The 17,706-nt window shown below is 52.2% G+C and overlaps 6 protein-coding genes across 6 annotated transcripts; 3 read left to right on the forward strand and 3 right to left on the reverse strand.

Annotated features, from left to right (window-relative positions):
* Positions 1-437: 437 nt before the first annotated feature.
* On the reverse strand, positions 438-2,107 carry J4E82_004295 (uncharacterized protein; the record flags this gene model as incomplete). Its single annotated transcript, XM_051730574.1, has 2 exons — positions 438-1,407; positions 1,458-2,107. 2 exons carry the CDS (start codon positions 2,105-2,107, stop codon positions 438-440), a joined length of 1,620 nt encoding a protein of 539 aa, XP_051589623.1.
* A 692-nt stretch (positions 2,108-2,799) lies between these two features.
* J4E82_004296 (uncharacterized protein) lies at positions 2,800-4,662 on the reverse strand (the record flags this gene model as incomplete). Its single annotated transcript, XM_051730575.1, has 1 exon — positions 2,800-4,662. The coding sequence occupies one exon, from the start codon at positions 4,660-4,662 to the stop codon at positions 2,800-2,802; it is 1,863 nt and encodes a 620-aa protein (XP_051589624.1).
* Positions 4,663-5,016: 354 nt separating this feature from the next.
* J4E82_004297 (uncharacterized protein) lies at positions 5,017-5,996 on the forward strand (the record flags this gene model as incomplete). The annotated part of the gene is made up of 3 exons (XM_051730576.1): positions 5,017-5,200; positions 5,308-5,540; positions 5,589-5,996. The coding sequence occupies 3 exons, from the start codon at positions 5,017-5,019 to the stop codon at positions 5,994-5,996; spliced, it is 825 nt and encodes a 274-aa protein (XP_051589625.1).
* An 873-nt stretch (positions 5,997-6,869) lies between these two features.
* Positions 6,870-8,358, forward strand: J4E82_004298 (uncharacterized protein; the record flags this gene model as incomplete). Its single annotated transcript, XM_051730577.1, has 8 exons — positions 6,870-6,901; positions 6,962-6,986; positions 7,040-7,165; positions 7,222-7,362; positions 7,427-7,694; positions 7,756-8,093; positions 8,149-8,205; positions 8,260-8,358. 8 exons carry the CDS (start codon positions 6,870-6,872, stop codon positions 8,356-8,358), a joined length of 1,086 nt encoding a protein of 361 aa, XP_051589626.1.
* A 967-nt stretch (positions 8,359-9,325) lies between these two features.
* On the forward strand, positions 9,326-10,670 carry J4E82_004299 (uncharacterized protein; the record flags this gene model as incomplete). Its single annotated transcript, XM_051730578.1, has 3 exons — positions 9,326-9,370; positions 9,433-9,853; positions 10,084-10,670. 3 exons carry the CDS (start codon positions 9,326-9,328, stop codon positions 10,668-10,670), a joined length of 1,053 nt encoding a protein of 350 aa, XP_051589627.1.
* Positions 10,671-13,583: 2,913 nt separating this feature from the next.
* J4E82_004300 (uncharacterized protein) lies at positions 13,584-16,869 on the reverse strand (the record flags this gene model as incomplete). Its single annotated transcript, XM_051730579.1, has 2 exons — positions 13,584-13,675; positions 13,731-16,869. 2 exons carry the CDS (start codon positions 16,867-16,869, stop codon positions 13,584-13,586), a joined length of 3,231 nt encoding a protein of 1,076 aa, XP_051589628.1.
* Between the last annotated feature and the right edge of the window lie 837 nt (positions 16,870-17,706).

Below are 17,706 nucleotides of genomic sequence, written 5' to 3' on the forward strand. Positions count from 1 at the left end.
CCATACTCCCAAACGTTGCACCCGGAAACGCTCTCGTGGAGAAAATTTCCAGCCCTACCCATCGTCTTCCTTGAGCCTCATAGTCTATTAAGCGCCCATGTGTACCCTAAGGGGAGATATTAGTCGCAGGCACGGTCACCAAATATAGCCCAGACGGGACGAAACCGGCTGCGAAAAGGCCGTTAATTGCCTGAAATCGGAGATTAACTGTCAAACGTGCCTGGGGCTAGAATTGCTTCATCGAGCGCTGACAGCGGATTGGCGCGAGGTTTGGCAGCCTTCATCTCGGTTTCACAAGCTTCGCAAGAGCCTCATCCGATGTCATGCTTTGATCTAGGCGCCCTTGTACATTGCCGCAAATTTCGGCGACCGATAGAAACTACCCTCCGTGTCCTCCTTGCTGGCCTGAACTGTCATCATCCCTTACGCATGCCACGTTACCGCTGGTGTAATTGAGACTCCACCGACTCGGCCCACCACTTCTTCCAGTCGACCACTTGGCGCTTCGTTCGAGCGTCTTCGGCCGCAAAAACCATGGCATGGCTGCGGAACGCCTCCTCAAGGTCGCATCCGAGGTACTGTCGCTGAGCGTCTGACGCGGGCATGGCGCCAGCATCGACAGCGTTGATCGCCATCAGGAATTGTCGCGCAAGTCCTTCGTCACCACCGCCGTGACCACCGCCTGCAATATGGGGACTATGGGTTTTGGATTGCCCTGTGGAGAAGTCGTGAACTTTGATGCTGGTGCTATCATACTCAATCTCGCCTTTGGTACCGTAGATACGACCTCGCCGTTCGCATTGCTTCTCAGTAAAAGCGATCATGTGGAATTGCGCTGTCTTTGCGCCACGACCGTATAGTAAAGGTAGGCCATCGTCGTCTTTTGCAATGGAATCGTCATCCCAGGTGATAGTGACCATCTGGTCATCACAGACATCATTATCTGATTCCCAGACACATCGCCCAAACCATGGGCGTTGTTCTACTTCGCTGGTCGGAGTGTCGACGCTGTAGTCTTCAGCCAGATCTTTGAGAAGCTGCTTTCCAGCTGCTTCTTTCCCCATAGTCTTGTAGATATCTTCGATCTCTGGGTTCACAATCTTGACTGGCCAATCCGCGTTGCCGTTGTTCAGATGCCTCTCGAGATAAATCTTCTTCGCACTGTAGTCGCATCCAGACTCATGCGCGCAGGAAAGACAGTTCGTAGCTGACCCAGCTGCCTTCGGTTTGCGCTCCCTGCGGAAGAAGTTGCGAGACCCTGTAGAGGTGATTAATGAAGGAAGGTGAGGTGTCGCATTATCCGCGTTCGGGCCAGGTGAGCAGAGCATCCACATGAGGAAATCGATATCGTGGCATGACTTCGTAAGCAAAGACGGTGCAGTCTTTGACTCTTTCCTCCAGTTTCCCCTGTTTCTATTAGTACTAAACTCTAGAAGGAGTGGTCAGGTTGATCATACCTCACATAGCTATGTGAGAAATGCCACCAGCCGACCGGCTCGACATGTTCGATGCTCAGCACATCCCCAATAACGTCCTTCTCAAGCACCAAATGTCTCAGTAACATGTTATGCGGTGAATAGCGCAAGACGTGGCAGATGCCGAAGATTGTTTCCTTGGCTTGGCTTTCGCCGTTGGGGGCCTTGAGTGCTCTGTACATCCTCATGCAACTATCCAACCTGGTACTCATTGGTTTCTCACACGAGATATGTACGCCCATGTCAGCGATACCACAGATGACCTCCTCATGCATCTCATCGAGTACACAGACGAACACTGCATTGACGCCTTTGTCTACGTCGTGACCAGCTCTTTCTTGCTCTCTTCTCTTCACCTCATACTCCTTCCAGTCTTTCCAACTACGGAATGCTTGGTTGCCAGTGGCCTCATTCCCACTGCCCCAGATGAATTTGCGACCAAATTCACGGCGTTTGTAGTCACTGGGCTCACATACAGCCGCGATGATGGAATTTGTTGAAGAAAGCGCGGCTTCAGCGTAGGCAGTGCCACGACTTCCTGCCCCGATGATGAGGACGCGAGGTGGATTCGTAAACGTCTGCTTTCCCACGGCCCGGAGGAAAGCTGTCTCGTCTGCTTCGAGGCTTGGCATGTTCCTGATGTTTTGACAAAAGCTGTGTTGAAGCGAGGAGATATTGGTTTGAAAAGGTACTAGTAATGAGTGCAGGGTAGGAACCGATCGCTATGGCCAATATCCCTCCAGCTATTGATATGGATTGGGTCAGACTAATGTACTGCAAACAACGCCGGAACCAAGTCAACCGTACTCGTATCTTATGTGTTTGACAACTTCCTTCAGCCCGTTGGAATGCGATACGTGTTAGACGATGCGGAGAACCGGGCGACTAACAGGTCTGCGCGGCGATTGCTCTTTTTGGTGACCGGACAGCACAAATGAGGGGGAGGTGAGGTTTGACTACGAGCGTAGCATTGATGTTGTTGCATTGCAGGCTAGGCACTGTCACGATTGGTAGTTACGGTTGGGTGAAGAACGCCACGTGTATCGTTGGCCAATGAGATCATTGCTGATAAAGCCACTCCAGCAACGTAGTACTCGCGGCGCATGAGTATCGTAGGTGGTCCTAGAAATACTGAGAGTAAAGGTTTGTCGATCACTTTCACTGTTTTAGTTGCATCATGTCACACATCTTTCATTCGTGTGTCTCGCTTTCAAATCGAGTGATATCTGCCACATGCTTTTCCACTACACTATCACCATTGGTATCTTCGAGATGCAGAGTCGCATACCCGCCACTGTCTGTACAATACCCATCTATTCCGGGGTCAAACCTTGTTCAGCTCATAAAACAACAAGTATACGTCCTTCTGCATGTTCAAGACTTCGGACGTCTTGCTCTCCTTGATCTTATCGTCGCTTATACGCCACCACCTGTTGCTTGTCTTCTTCGACTTTCGTCGCAGAGGGTTTGACTCTTTTATCGACGACGCTTTCTCTGATGCGCGCTCCTTTAGCGACCTGACACTCCTAGTACGTGACAAAGAATCGCTGCCAGTTCCTGTCTCGGTAGAGGATGGGATCGTTTGCAGTGGATCAGAGTCATGCATCCGCGGCGCGGAAGTCGGCGCTGGTCCTCTTGACGAAGAAGGTATGGTATCTTGGGAAGATAGCGACCGTGTCGAAGGAGAGTTCAGTGTGGGCGTGGATGGGACTGGTGAGCCGCGGTCCACGGTATTGGAGAGATTAAGTGCTGAGATCCGCGGGCTTTGCATAGCTGAAGGTGCTACTGATGGTGCTGCGGACGGGTATGGACTGGCTTGGCGACTGTACGCGCCTTCAGTACCAAGCGTCGCATTTGTGGAGAATGGGAGAGGCTGCACTTGACGGCGGAAGGATTCATAGTGACCGCTGTTGTGACTGCCCTTGTGTGTGACCATTCCAAGAAGGCGGTAGTTTTTGCGACTTAATAGCCCACCCAGAGGCAGAGCTTCAGGGAAGGCGACCTTGGCCATATTCTTCGTCGAGGCAGCACCGATGGCGAATGTTGATCGCGACAGATGTATCGCAAGAACCTTGGGGAACTGCGAGATGTACATGTGACGGGATATGCGACGCTTGGGTGCTTGGCTTGTATCCGGAAGCTCGACACCTTCGGGCGGCTGTTCAGGGTCTTCCTCCAACGCTTGTCGGATCTTGGCGATGTCTGATTGTAAAAGCGACTGTGCATCTGGGTCAGTGGTTCGCGAAAGCTGATGATCTTTGCTCCTCAGCGCATGCTCTAGCCGACAGCGCTCGCACTTGAAATCGTCGATGTATTCAACCTTGAGCATTCCGTCAAGACAGGCGTTGAGAGAGGTGGAAGAGGCTTGCGGTACGTTCAGGGTCAGGGTGACAAAGGTCGACACGGTAGGCTTCGGCTTGAAGTGGCATGTCTCGCACTCAATCTGTGATTCGATCTTGCCCTCGAACGGAAAGCCTTCCTCATCTGCAGGTGCTTCATCCTCTCCCAGCTCTTCCTCAACACCATCACTACCAGAGCCTTCAGGCGGTGCTGCGCCGAACTGTTGCTCGACCTCTCTCCTTTCCGATGCGCCGTCCCCAGTTGTGATGGTGATGCCTGACCGCGTAGCCTGTCGCCTGGCCTTTCCGCCGGCGTGGTACTCGTCGCATAGGCGCTCGGTGACTATCTGGAGAAATTCCTGCGCATCCTGCTGTTGCCGGCTGATCCGGGTGCCGAATGCATGCTCGAGCGACCGAATAAAGGGTTGCGGAGAGATGGTCTTCTTGTATATGGGCCGCTCGTTAAGCTTGTCGAGGATGTCCTTCAGTCCATGGGTCAGAATGCCTCTCTGCAGGCCCTGTAGCTTTGCGGGCCTTGCGGTCCCTGTCTCGGCATTCAACCTTTCAGGGTCCACATCATAAACTTCTGGTCCATCGAGCATGCGCCTGTGCGTTTCTCGTATGAGATATATGCGCAAGTCTGGCAGGCCGGCAAGCGCCTGCAGCACAGAATTGATGAAGCAGTCGTTGGCCGCATTGCTGAGACCCACTACGCCCTTCTTCTTACTGCTAGCTGCATTTGCATCGTCGTCGAGAAAGTACGTCGGGCCAAAGACGTAGACCAGGGTAATGGCAGCGAGGGAGGCTCCTGCGGCGTAGGTTGCAATTGTGAGGGGCTTCTCAGGCATCTTGCGGCGCCTGTCACTCCCGCTACCGCGGGATTGGATGGAGGATCTGGGGTCGTGTACGGTGTCGCGGACGCTGTGCTCGGTCGTGCTAAGGTTGTGCTGCGAAAATGCTATGGATAGGGCGTAGAGTATGGCTGACTACCGCATCAGCCATGGTCTGACTGCTGCCCAGCTTGGGATATCGCGCTGGCCGTCATCTGTCGTTTGCTCGTGAGGCGGGCGCAAAGTATGCCGAGCCTACGGCAAGTAGCACCGGCCATTGGCACCTTCCGCCCTCCGTCGCAAGGATCTCCACATCTGATGGACGTCTTGCACTTTTCCTGAAATTAAGCACGCCTCACCACGACACGCCCAATGGCTTCACTAAGGACCTCGACGCTGCTCCCGCAGTGCACGTCGTGTATACGGAGAGTGACGCGGCAAAATTTGGGGGTTTCGGCGTCGCAGCAGACCCGCAACATCTCAAAGAAGGCGAAAGAGGCAGAGCGCAACATTGTCGTGAAGCTACTAAAGGATGTGCCAAGATTCGGTCGCGCAGGTACGATGCATTTACTGCAGAAGTTTGACATGTGCCCTTTGCAAGTCCCTTGAAGCTGTCAAAGTGGTCACAACAAACACCAGTTCGACATGGCTAATACTACAAAGGCTCATATGTCCCGCTCAACCCTTCTCTCATGCGTAACCGATGGTTCCCCGCACGCGTCGCCGACTATGTTCCCGCTACCCAAATGAAGCAGCTCAAGGCGCAGGATGTGGACATGGGCCGCGACTTCTCATATGGCGTACGACTGAACCTGGAGGAGGCGGAGGAAGAGGAGGTCGACTTCATGAAGCAGCCGAAACACTATGTACGGCCGATTGAAATCGATGTGCTCAGTGTATGTCCCGTGTCTGGTCGTTGTAACCACCAATACTGACGTGAACAGCCTGAGCGATCCATGGAGCTCCTCGATGCGTTTGTACCACCCACGATCGACTTTTACCGCCAGCGAATCGAGCAAGACAGCCCATCGAGCGGGCGCATGGGTGCGTCTGGTGCAGCAGACATTTTGACTGCAGCGGCGATGGGCAAGAAGGCGTCTGCAGATGCTATCTACGGCTCTGTCTCAAGCACCGATCTCGTGGCCACTATAAAGGGAGCGCTGGCGCACAACGACGAGGCGGCCCGCGTGATACTGAATGAGGCAGACGTCAAGTTCCTCTCAGGGCACGAGGAGGGCGACACATCGCGTGTCAAGCAGCTGGGCACATTCAAGGCCGAGATACGGTTACCCGGCGTAGAGGAACCTATCGTGAGGAATATCCGGATCAGAGCGAAGGGATCGGAATCATGAGGCTTGGTTAACTGGCCGCAACATATCGTAGACCCCAACTTCCGGACATCTGGAGAGGCCCAGAACCTCACCTTCCGAGGATTCCTCCGCCTCGCTGTAAAGATATACCTGTGCCATCCATGTCATTTGCATTTCCGCATATCGGAAAAATTCAACAACACCTCAATTATGATCACGATATGGCGCATATGTCTTGTCCCGCATCATCAGAGTGACTTCATTGGTGGGACCTTGCATGCTCTAGACGGAGCTGAGTAACATGGAAGAAGTGGCTGGCTCGGTAATTCGAGGCGTAAGGCGAGATAGCGTTTTGCGGCGAGACTCGGACAACATGTCACCTGTGGATTGCAATGATGCTTCACCGAGCTAAGGTGAAAAGACAGTCCACTTTACTTCCGCGCTGCCGAGCGAAAGCGGCCCCGCCATGACTTCAGAGCGCGGCCGTGAAGCATCATCGTGTATCAGACCAAACGAGCATGATGGAATGCGCCCTCCCACGGATGCGAGCCAAATGATTGAGTGAGGCCATTGTGCGATACACAGGAATGACAAAATTCGACAGTCAACGTATCATATCTCACAAATGGAAAAATTCGTGGGGTTTGAATTGCTTTTACCATGCGCTGTGGGTAGGGCTGGTGAGGGAAGCTGGCGCGAAACCAGCAGCTGCGTCACTGCTGCGGTCATTAGCGGGGTTGTTTTTTGTGGTCCGCCAACCCCACTACCATGTTTGAACTTTAACTAGACAGCTCTCAACACCTGCGCAAACTTCTCTCTTCATACCACACCTACACCTTTTCACAATCCCAATTTCTGAATTCTACAATCCAACACATACCCATACCCCAATAAACACCAATTACAATCGCAAACATGGTTCAAGCTTCCGAGGTTCTCAAGGGAAAGTAGGTTACATGGACCCCGCTCGCATGATCATGAGCTGAAGCTAACAACCATTACCTCAGGACTGGTGTCATCTACGGTGACGATGTACGCGGATTGATTCTCGCCTTTGCCTCGAGCAAGCAGTTGACATACTCCAGGTCTACAACCTCTTCAAGCACGCACAATCCGAGGGATACGCCATCCCCGCGATCAACGTGACTTCCTCCTCCACCGTCGTCGCATCCCTCGAGGCTGCCCGCGATGCCAAGTCCCCCATCATCCTCGTATGTTGAGCTGCCATCGGACCGTGGTCGCGCACAAGGCTAACCCGTCTTCCTAGCAAATGAGCCAGGGTGGTGCCGCATACTTCGCCGGAAAGGGCGTCGACAACAAGGACCAGAGCGCTTCCATCCAGGGAGCCATCGCCGGTGCTCACTACATCCGCGCAATTGCGCCCGCATACGGTATCCCCGTTGTTCTCGTGAGTTGTGCCTATACGAAATGCATGTGAGACATACACTGACTTCGTATTTTCAAATCTGCAGCACACCGACCACTGCGCCAAGAAGCTTCTGCCCTGGTTGGACGGCATGCTCGACGAGGACGAGAAGTTCTTCAAAGCAAATGGCGTACCGCTGTTCAGCTCCCACATGATTGATCTCTCAGAGGAGAGCAAGGAGGAGAACATTGAGACCACCAAGAAGTACCTCCAGCGCGCTGCTCCTATGAAGCAATTCTTGGAGATGGAGATCGGAATCACCGGTGGTGAAGAGGATGGTGTCAACAACGAGGATGTTGACAACAACTCGCTCTGTAAGTGTGCTTGTACGAACTGCCTGTGAGACATACACTAACTTCGTACACCCACAATTAGACACCCAGCCTGAAGACATCTTTGACATCTACAAGACCTTGAGCGAGGTCTCCCAGTACTTCTCGATCGCCGCTGGCTTCGGTAACGTCCACGGTGTTTACAAGCCTGGTAACGTCAAGCTCCGCCCTGAATTGCTCCAGAAGCACCAGCAGTTCGTCAAGGAGCAAGTCAAGAGCAAGGATGACAAGCCCGTCTTCCTCGTATTCCACGGTGGCAGCGGCAGCTCTGTCGACGATTTCCGCCAGGCGATCTCATACGGTGTTGTCAAGGTCAACCTCGACACCGATATGCAATGGGCCTACTTGTCGGGTGTTCGCGACTACGTCCTCAACAAGAAGGTGAGTTGCGGCTACATGGGATGGCCATGAGACATATACTGACTTCCTGTTCTAGGACTACCTCCTCACTCAAGTTGGTAACCCAGACGGCGAGGACAAGCCCAACAAGAAGGTAAGTCGATCAATATTGCCGCATTGGAAGTATCATGGCTGATCACTGATACAGTTTTACGACCCACGCGTGTGGGTACGCGAGGGTGAGATCACCATGAGCCAGAGGCTCAAGGTCGCTCTCGATGACTTCTACACTGCTGGCAAGGCCTAAAAAGCGTCTCAACATCCCAAAGCAGAGATGAACTCGGTTAACGGAGAAAAGGCGTTGGCGAATGGGCGTGAGAGGAGGGCGGCGACCCGGCTACGGCTCGGACGCGTCGCGATCACGACTTTGATGACATGCAAATCGCAAATTTAGACATAGGTGTTGATGATAATTACAACTGCCTTCTCAGGAGAACACAAACTCCCCATCACCTTTCAGTTTTCTCGCTGCAGCTTCTTTTACTATCTGGTTAAAACCTTGATGCGCCTTGCTATGCAATTTTCTACTGTAAAATGGAGACGTCGGATGTTACATTTTGATAAATACAATGTAAAGAGTGTTTCGAAAACGTATGTATGGAGTGATAGATAGTGATTGATGATTGTCTCGATGCAACTTGGTTGTAGTAAGATCACATGGTGTGATTGGATCGGAGGTTTGAAGACTTTTATGCTCAAACTGCTTGGATACAGTATGTTACAGCGTGGGCTGATTGGTACAGTACACAGGATATAGTGATAGTTAGCTCCTTGCTATCGGTACTATCATTTGATCGAAGGTGCTGACAATCTGTTCTACATGCTCATGTGAAAGTGAGCATCGATGTCATATCACCGTAAAAGTGCATCCTATTGGAATATGCTCGACACGCAAAGGCCCCGATGTGGCTAGCTCAGCCCTACCGGCATCGTCCGCGAATCCTGCACGCGGAGCATGACATCACATCTTCGAGCCTATGTCGCAATGCGCTTTCCCAAACTTCGCGAAAACAATGCAAATCATGTCAATCGCAAAAGCAGGTTGTGTGGCAGCGGCTGCCAGCGTCGAGCACTTATGTTCAGACCTTTCCCAACTTTCTGCTCATTACTGTAATCACATTATACCCTGATACCCCAACTTTTACGCATACCCCTACAGCTACACCAGCTTTTGGCTATCACCTACACATACATCTAATACATATACCTCCAACATGACTCTTGGCGACTCTATCCGCAAGGGCGTGGGTATGGTCCACGTAAGTTTGCACAACCCGTCCCTTGGGACTATCTTGACATCGAATCGTACTAACATTCATAGGGAACTGGCGAGGCCATCCGCGGCAATGCCATGGCCATAGTCGATGACGCGAGCGGCGACAAGGCGAGCGCAACCAAGAACCAGGAGATCGCCAACAAGGGAGTCGACGAGTGGGATCGAGGCTACCGAGGCCACCCTGCCGACGCTGGTGTCACTCCTGCCGACACTGATGCCCACCGCGAACGCATGAACACGACCAACACCACAGCCACAAACTACGGCTCGCACAACTCAAACATTGGCAACAAGGTCGACCCCAGGTACGACTCGGACATGGACCACAGGGGAACTGCGACCGGCTCAACAAATGCTGGACCGCACTCGACCAACGTTGGTAACAAGCTTGACCCGCGCTTCGACTCGGATGTTGACCATCGCGCTGATCCTACATCGAATGTTGGCGGTACGGGCTACGAGACACGTAGATAGGCGATACACTGCGCATTTTAACATCAATATACCCTTTTCCTCGTACCAATTCCTTCACTTTGTTGCTCTCGCTGACATGTCAGCTCTTCTTCGCTCTTCGCTTCCCACGACGCAGACTGATGGTACAGGTGAGATTCAACATTCTGGACTACACATACCACGAATACTTCATAATACTCTCCCGTACAATATGCTATCCGAGACGGGGCTGATGAAGTATAGCCGAGAAAGACTTCGGATGGCAGCCCTCGAAAGGGTTCGACGAGGCCTGGCACCCGCCACACGAACATCAACATGGGGGAAATCCTCCCCATGAACACCGAGGCTCGATCGGCGGTTCATCCGGATTAGAGGCTGCAAACAAACTCGATCCCGTATTCGTTGCTGGGCCTGATGAAGAATCGATGAAGTACGCTGACCACCCCAACATCCACCATCTCCGCGGCTCGATCAGTGGCGCATCCGATCTTGAGGCTGCTCAGAAGCTTGACCCTCCTGAAGAAGCGACAGCCCGTCTCACAGACGAAGTGTCCGCTCGTGGCCCTGGCTATAGCCAACCCGACCCATCATACCATCAACCAAAACCCACACACCAAAGCAGCATCCTGAACATGCTCGAGCGGGATGCTGACTCGCAGCAATACCATCAGCCAAACCGCGCTACTACAGAGCCTATGTCCCAATACGATGCACGCTACGAGAATCCATCGCAGTCAGAATTGGGAAGATATTCACCCGACTCAGACGATGAGCTACTTCGCCAGTCACGCCGAAGAAGCCGTAAGTTCTCGTTCCAAAAGCTGAAGTAGCTTGCAGCTATTGGTGTCATGTCAGATAGCAAGTGAAAGGGTGGCTGATACACTACGGTCTCTAGAAGCAAAAGTCGATCCCTCTGCTCCCATTGTTGGACCCAAGACGATGAAGAGGGGGCCTAAGTCGACCACGAATCCTCACAAGAGCGACCTGATGAATGCGCTAGATCCGAGGGTTGATCGCACCGCGGTGAAAAGGTCCAGAAAGAGCGACTGTTACTGAGTGGCTACCAATGATTCATGGTGATTGGTTGGGGAAGGAAACAGCATGTCGAGACGTGTTATGATGGTATAAAGAAGTAATATCGATATATATTTCTATGTTGACGTTTCGATCCTAGCATGCACTGAACAAGTAAACGACGCTGCACATATGCCTACTGATACAGTTCCACTGGCCCATAGAGCGTGTCAATCTCATCTTCTCCATCACTACCTACGAAAACTCGTTCAGGATTATCAGGATCAATATAGAAAACATTGTCTTTCCCACATGGCCAATAATGTTCCTCCGTGGCTCCGACACATGAATTTAGGCCGTCTAGAGGCACGATCCAAATCTCCTTCGCATTGACAAAGTCCTGAACCTCTCGAACTTCCGAATGGTAGAAGAACTCTGACTGCATTTCACGTGCAAACTTCAGTCGGTGAATGAGCGGAGCGACCGGCTTGAAACTTTCAAACATGGACTCTCCGATGTCGATGGTATCCATGCCGAGATTAACCCACACGTATCTGCATTTTTGCATAGCATTTTAGCATAGGAAGCATATCAGAGTACATAATGAATACCTACTGCGCGCCGTGCCCCGATATAGCAATCTCCGAGAAACGCTTCTGGTACAATCCATGATTTCGTGCTTCTTGGCAGGTCTGAAGCACGGCGGGCACAGGTGTGGAAGATTTGATGTAAGTCGGTCGTTCGGGAGGTATTCTCCATCTGCGCTGATAGATAAACTCAAAGTTTACCACGCGAGGCTCAACTGTCGCTTCCCATATTTGCATCCGCAGCTCGTATGGTAGACGGGGAAAGGGATGAAAGGTTGTCATGTGGGTGCGAAGAACGGTCGAAGACGATGTTGGTGTGATGAAGGTCAGTCTTGACAGTGCGCTGAAACAGTGGATTCAGTAGTGGCGCAGAACAAGTCCTTGAGTGGGTGATATGATTTCTGTTTTGACAAGTTCTCGTGCTATGCAGAGCAAGCGAATGTGACTCAAGAGCCCACTCGTGGCCGAACGATAGAGGGTGAGGGCTAAATCCGCTAGTTTGGGGTCCATGGTGGCAGTGTCGACCGCGGCTCTATCCGCGCCGCATTCTAACTGTTCTGAGAAACAGCTCTGTCCACCTTCCCGTTCTGGGTCCAATCCTTGAGCATTAAGATTTGTTGCTCCAAATCGCTACGAGAATCTTCAAACTAACAGAGTCTGAGCAAAAGAGTGAGAGAAAGGACACATGTACTATTCGTAGGTCTTTTTGAAACGGCGCGCCGTGCCCCACTCATCACATGCTTCTTGGTCACTTTTGGTGATTCATTTCCTTGGTCATCCAATACTTTTTGGACAACCTGTGGAAGTGGTAGGTTATGAGGGAAAGGAGAGAGCGCATATGAAACCAGGACTTTATACTGTTCGTCGCAACCTAGCTTCGTACACCTGACGAGAAATGAGCTGTATACAGAAAGAGGTACACGCTGTGCCGTCTTCTGGTATATTTCCAAAGTCTAGATCAACATATTGCCGTCATTTTCCTTTCCCACATACCCATGGGATACTTATATGGCTCATAGCAGCGCTGGCACATGTTCCTTCTCCACAATACTGTCGCTCACATGCATGTTTGCTTTCTCGTTTTGTAAACTTAATTCTCCAGAAGATTGCACTTCTTCATAGTCATAAGCATTTCATTTGTACTTTTGCAGCCCGTCGGCACCCATGCATGTATTAAGGTCGATCTTCGAAACATCAGGAACATGGCTTAGATGCAGGATTGTTTCTGGAGAACGGGAGAACGAATAACTTTGCTGTTCACGTGTGGTTGATTCTACCGGCAGAACACATGCACGATTTCGTTCCAGTTTTGGATTCGGAGTAATAAACGACAGCGAAGTCCTATTGTCTTTGCCTTACTCTTGCGAGGGCAGCAGAGGAGGACAGAGGCAGAACAGCCATCGTAGATCTGTCCTTTTTTCTTTATGTCGACGAAGCACATCAAATGTGTCGGTGCCCAATTTGGAAGTACCGGGAAAAGGTGGAAGAAGATGCCATGATATCAATAGCAAGTTGCTTTCGAGAGAAGAAGACGACAAAGGATCTATGATCAGCCAGTTCAGTCTACGTGTTTTCGACAAGACGTGGAGCCCGGGCAGCCATGGAAGTGGGGTGGTTAATCTTTTGGTCAGAGCATGGTCCACAACCATCTGTGTTTTGTAGGTATATGAAGACGGATGATGTACTAGAGAAACAGGTGAATAGCTTGGCGAGGACATTTATACATACGCAGTCAAGCTAGCGTCAGGATTGCCCGTGGTCTACTGAGCCCGCATGTGCGTCTGAAAGTTGCTAAAACCGTTTGCGATACCTACCAGCGTATCGCACACATCACAGCAGCCATTTCAATACAATTTGTTGCATCATAAACATATCGTCTCATTCCTATTCCTATCATATCACATCACCCATCTATGCCTAGAAACGCCACATATGCATCATAAACCGCCCATCCATATCGAAAAGCAAGAGATCCATCGACCAGCAAGTGTTGAACCCATGGTGATGTAGTGTAGACGCCGGAACACCCACGCTAGGGTGCTTGTTGAAGAAAAGCTCCTAAAAGAGCCCCACACCCTGATGCAAAAGAAGAACCTGAGAAAAGAAGTACCCCACTATTGTTTGCCGTGTTATTGCAGGCATCTAGGTAGGGGTAGGCGCCGCGGCACCGGTGATGTCGCTGTCCTCGTCCTCAACAGGCGCACATGTGCAGAAGAGGTTTGTGTCGCCGTATGCTGTCATATCGTTAGTTGATGCACCTGAATATAGAAACCATGAATTTAGACTTACCATCATCCAACCTCGCAACGCTAGGCCAGAACTTCTTCGCCTTCAAGTAGGACAAAGGATACGCCGCCTTCTCGCGGCTATAACTCCTATCCCACTCTCCAGTGATGAGATCTTGCTGTGTGTGCGGGCTCATCTTGAGCACATTACCCTCCTTGGGCTGTTGACCCTCCTCAACCTCCTTGATCTCCTTCCTGATGCTAATCAACGCGTCGCAGAAACGGTCTAGCTCCGCCTTGCTCTCCGACTCGGTAGGCTCAATCATGAGAGTGTTGGCGACGGGCCAGCTCATGGTGGGGGCGTGGAAACCGTAGTCCTGGAGGCGCTTGGCGATGTCAATAGCTTCGATGCCGGCGGTTTCCTTGAAGCCGCGAACGTCGAGGATGAACTCGTGAGCGCAGCGGCCTTCATCGTTGGTGTAGAGGATAGGGTAGTGGGGCTTTAGGCGGGAGAGAATGTAGTTCGCGTTTAGGAGGGTGATCTTAGTGGCTTGGGTAAGGCCGACAGCGCCCATCATCTTGATGTAGGCCCAGCTGATGGGGAGGATGCTGGCGCTTCCCCAGGGCGCGCCACTCACTGGATGGATGGCTTGAGCTCCACCGGTCTCGCCGCGGAGATGGCCTGGTAAGAAGGGTGAGAGGTGTTCCTTGACACCGATGGGTCCTACACCGGGGCCACCACCACCGTGAGGAATGCAGAAGGTCTTGTGGAGGTTAAGATGGCAGACGTCGGCGCCGATCTCGCCTGGTGAGCAGAGACCAATCTGGGCGTTCATGTTGGCACCATCCATGTAGACTTGACCGCCGTGCTGGTGGATCAGGTCGCAAGCAGCCTTGACATTAGGCTCAAAGACACCAAAAGTACTGGGGTATGTGACCATGAAGGCACCAAGCTCTTCGCTGTGCTTCTCGCACTTGGCCTTCAAGTCTGCCATATCCAGGTTGCCGGTCGCTTGGTCGCACTTGATGGGCACAACGCGCATACCGCACATGGCAGCACTAGCAGGGTTGGTTCCGTGCGCCGAGACAGGAATCAAGCAAATATCACGCTTCTTGCCAGGCTGCTGCTCGAGGTACTTGCGAATGACGCGAAGACCGGTGAACTCGCCCTGGGCACCGGAGTTGGGCTGTAGCGAGACAGAGTGGAAACCAGTGATGTCAGCCAGGTCGTCTTCCAGCTGCTTGATCATGTCGGTGTATCCCTTGGCTCGCTCTAGAGGCAAGAAGGGATGTAGGTTGGAAACGGTATCGAATGACACAGGCGCCATCTCCGCGGTGGAGTTGAGCTTCATTGTGCAGGATCCAAGAGGAATCATCGAGTGTACCAGAGACAGATCCTTCGAAGACAGATGGTTGATGTAGCGAAGAAGCTCGGTCTCGGAGTGATGCGAGTTGAAAACAGGGTGGGTCATGAATTCGCTAGTTCTCTTGAACGGCTCAGGAACCTCAATATCGACAGATTCATCAAAAGACACATTCGCTCGATGGCCATGGTGCTTGAAAATGTTAATTGTTGCGCCGATAATGTGTGCAGACGTAGTTTCGTCAACGGAAATGCCGATGTGCTGGTCGTCGATCCTTCGTACAAGTACTCCCTTGTTCTCGAGACTAATGATGATTTCTTCGGTCTTGTTGCCTGTCTTGACAACGAATGTGTCAAACAAAACAGGTGCGTTGTCCATTTGTCCGCGCTGGCCAGTTTTGAAACCAGTGGCGACGATGGCTTGTTGGAGCATACGAGCCTTTGCAACTACCTGCTTGGCGATCGCTGTCAAACCATTCGGTCCATGGTACACAGCGTACATGGCGCTCATGTTGGCCAGTAGTGCCTGAGCTGTGCAAATGTTGCTGGTAGCCTTTTCACGGCGGATGTGTTGTTCACGGGTTTGCAGCGCAAGTCGTGCCGCAGGGTTGCCGAGCCTATCCTTTGACAGACCGATCAGACGACCAGGAATCTTGCGCTTGTACTTCTCGTCGCAAGCGAAGAAAGCCGCGTGTGGTCCACCAAAGCCCAGAGGGACACCGAATCGTTGTGCGTTTCCGAAAGCGATATCAGCACCGAACTCTCCCGGTGGAGTAAGCAGTGTGAGGGCGAGGAGATCGGTCGCGACACTGAAGAGGGCACCAGTCTTGTGCACCTTCTCGGCGAGTCCACGGAAGTCGCTGACACCTCCCTCAGTGTCCGGGTACTGGGCGAGCACACCAACGAGATCTTGGCCTAGCTCCTCCACCCTCTTGCTGTTGTCCTTGAGCACATCTGTGACCTCGATCTTGATACCAAAGCCCTCAGCACGAGAGTATAGAACGGCGAGAGTCTGGGGATGACACCTCTCTGATACAAGGAAAGTCTTGTTCTTGCTTTTCTGCTTGGACAATGGCATCATGCCCATGGACATTGTCATGGCTTCGGCCGCCGCAGTAGGCTCATCCAGCACTGACGCATTGGCAATGCTTAGACCAGTCAGGTCTGAAACCATTGTCTGGAAGTTCAGTAGCGACTCCAAACGTCCCTGGCTGATCTCTGGCTGGTATGGGGTATAGCTGGTGTACCATGCGGGGTTCTCCAACACATTCCTCTTAATGACCTCAGGTACCTTGGTACCATAGTATCCCTGTCCGATCAGGCTCTTGCCGGGCCTGTTCTGAGCCAAAATCTCCTTCGCGCTGTTGAGGAACGCGGACTCTGGCACACCATTGCTCTGCCATGCCTCCTGCTGATTCTCTGACAGCTTCCCGATCTTCAACTCGCGCGCAGACAAGATATCGGCGGGTATAACCTGGCGTACAAACTCGTCTAGGCTGCTCGCAGGCGGATCCAGCGCCTTGAGCATAGCCTCCGCTGATTCGGCAGACGGTCCAATATGACGGCGGGGAAATGTATCGAGCGCATCGAAGGGTTTGGCCGAACCGGTCTGCTGGGGCGGGGTGTCGAAGACATCCTCTGCGGCTTCGACGGCTGCGGCCGCCTGTTGCGCATTTGTAGCGTTTTGCTGGAACCCGCGCTTTTGGAAGGTTTGCAGGGTTTGGTATGCGATTGCGCGTGGAGAACTACCCACGAGCTGCGGACGCGATAGCTGGGCTACACACGTTGATCGTGTGAGCCTGCTAGCAGCGCTAGCTGCCCTGAGACATGCTGTACGCATTCTGGCTGTGTGGTTGTAGTATGACTATGGGGAGTCTCCCCGGGAAGCAATTAATTTTGAACAGAAGGATTTGTTTTCTGTTGGGCGGATCCTGTGCGAGCAATTGGCCCGATTGTTCAAAAGTTCGGGAAGCTCGCCACTGTAATGGTGGTGACGATGGCGGGGAAGACGCGTTCAATACACTCACACCCAAGAAAGTGTAGGAGTGAGGACTTGCAAGCGACAAAAGAAAAAGGGATCACGAAACCTCAAGACCCTCTATTCACAGCCTTGACAGCCCTCATTCATTGCTATCTACACACTCTAACCCGTCATTATCCGCGACATTGGTGATAAGCTGACCCTTGCCGAGCTAACGGACGCGTGCCACTAAACCCCAAGCCGACCGACCTTGCATCCACACGCATTCCTAGCACTCATTGGGCAAAAGTACACCGACCACCGCTGCATTCTGTTACTTGATATCCACATAACCCGCACCACCTTCTCCTCCGCGTGTTCTGGGCACGGTTCAACTCGACTAAATACTTGCCCGTCGCGGTGCCATTGTCCGTCGGAGATTCTTCTCTTTCTCCGTCTCTTCGGTGACGGGGAGCACGCCTTGTTCGCGAAGTTGCGCTAGATATTCTTTGCCTGTGCATCGCGTTAGCAAATATTTTCACATGCGATACCCAGCGCTGCATCTTGGCTTACCGTATTTGTACCCAACCTCGTAGATCTCTTCAAACTTCGCAAAGTCAAGCGTGCCGTACGGATCGATTGGCGGACGCATATACCTGCATCCCGGTGTGTTCTTCGCACGTTCCAGCGCATCGATACTAGACACATATGCGAGGC

Source organism: Alternaria postmessia (assembly GCF_024291825.1).
Source record: "Alternaria postmessia strain BMP 2775 chromosome Unknown scaffold_20, whole genome shotgun sequence".
Taxonomy (NCBI): domain Eukaryota; kingdom Fungi; phylum Ascomycota; class Dothideomycetes; order Pleosporales; family Pleosporaceae; genus Alternaria; species Alternaria postmessia.